Consider the following 1,345-nt stretch of genomic DNA (forward strand, 5'->3'; position numbering starts at 1 on the left):
AAATTTACCACATGTCGGCCAAATATTTATCCGTCCGAAAATTTATCCCACAATTTAAAGCTTGTATTGTGCATTCACTTCTTTTTATAACCGGTATGTTAAGTATGAAAATCTCACTTTTTCAAAAGACAGAATGAGAATGACTTGCATACGATTTCCTATAACCTGATAAGTTTACAAATGTTCCATATCAGACTAATATAATTCGATGGCAGGGGATCACAATATTAGAATGATTAACAGTAAACTCATCACAAATTTGTGTTAGTAGTAGATAACTCATACAAGTTTTACTTATTTGTTCCCCACTCTAACCCTATAAATACATTCACTAGAAAATTAATTACATATGTTAAAGTGATTTACCAAAAGAAAAAAAAAATAATTAGTATTTTCATAGTCAAGTAATAGTCATGGCAGGAATTAAGAAATCCAGTGTTTCTTCTCTTTACTATACTTCAGCTGCATTGTTTCTCATGTTCATGACTTTAGGAGCTGAAATCAAGTCGGTTCAATCGCAGCAGTCTTGTCTCCAAGATATTAGTAATCTCAGCGTCTGCGCACAATTCGTTCTTCCCGGACAAGGTGTTGCCACCCCGTCTGCTGAATGCTGCAGCGCCTTACAACGAGTTGATTCGACCTGCATTTGTAACACTCTTCGCATCGCTGCTCGTATTCCAAGCGCTTGCAGTCTCCCTGCTCTAACTTGTGGTGATTAACTTGCCCCCTTCTTATTATAAGTCATACACTTTGCTCACACCTTATCTGTCGATCGTCTGGTCGTATGAAGATGAGATTTTTGATTAACTTGCATTGTTGACTGCCCTCAAATCTTTGATTTATATTCAAGGACTAGCATATCTTATTCCTTTCGGTACTAGGAATTGCAGATGGGATTTTTGGTGTCGTATATTTGTATTACTGGCTCACTGTTTTGAAATCTTTTGATCTCTATTTTGATTTCAGGTAGTGCATAAGACGAAGATGGGATGTGATGAATAATGGGACAACATTCGCCTTTACGTAGTAGTATCTTTCTATTGTTTTTGTCTTGAGATGTCCTGTCGAATGTGCTAATGTAAAATGGCATTGGAAAAACTTAATAATAATTGGAGAAAAATAAGAAAATCTTGGTTTGGTCGAAATCAATGATAGCATTACATGACGCAGTATTTATTTATTTTTTGCGAGAGGGGACATAGTGCACAGTAAAAAGAACATCCTATGCAAATAAACAGTTTGTAGAAAGTTATCATTCTGCGGATACGAAATAAGATAATGCCAAAATCTCAAAAGAGGGCCAGTTCAAGCATGTAATAACCTGAGGGACAACTTATTTAACCGC

At 35.9% G+C, this 1,345-nt stretch overlaps 1 protein-coding gene across 1 annotated transcript; it reads left to right on the forward strand.

The window, feature by feature from the left end:
* The first annotated feature begins 413 nt into the window (after positions 1 to 413).
* On the forward strand, positions 414 to 1,018 carry LOC113305182 (protein 108-like). Its single transcript, XM_026554271.1, has 2 exons — positions 414 to 711; positions 967 to 1,018. Exons 1-2 carry the CDS (start codon positions 414 to 416, stop codon positions 975 to 977), a joined length of 309 nt encoding a protein of 102 aa, XP_026410056.1. The 3' UTR covers positions 978 to 1,018.
* Positions 1,019 to 1,345: the final 327 nt, after the last annotated feature.

This window comes from Papaver somniferum, chromosome 8, assembly GCF_003573695.1.
Source record: "Papaver somniferum cultivar HN1 chromosome 8, ASM357369v1, whole genome shotgun sequence".
NCBI classification, from domain to species: domain Eukaryota; kingdom Viridiplantae; phylum Streptophyta; class Magnoliopsida; order Ranunculales; family Papaveraceae; genus Papaver; species Papaver somniferum.

Bases quoted from the DNA above. Each gene is read 5' to 3' on its own strand.
- LOC113305182 (XM_026554271.1), top strand. From the start codon at position 414: ATGGCAGGAATTAAGAAATCCAGTGTTTCTTCTCTTTACTATACTTCA.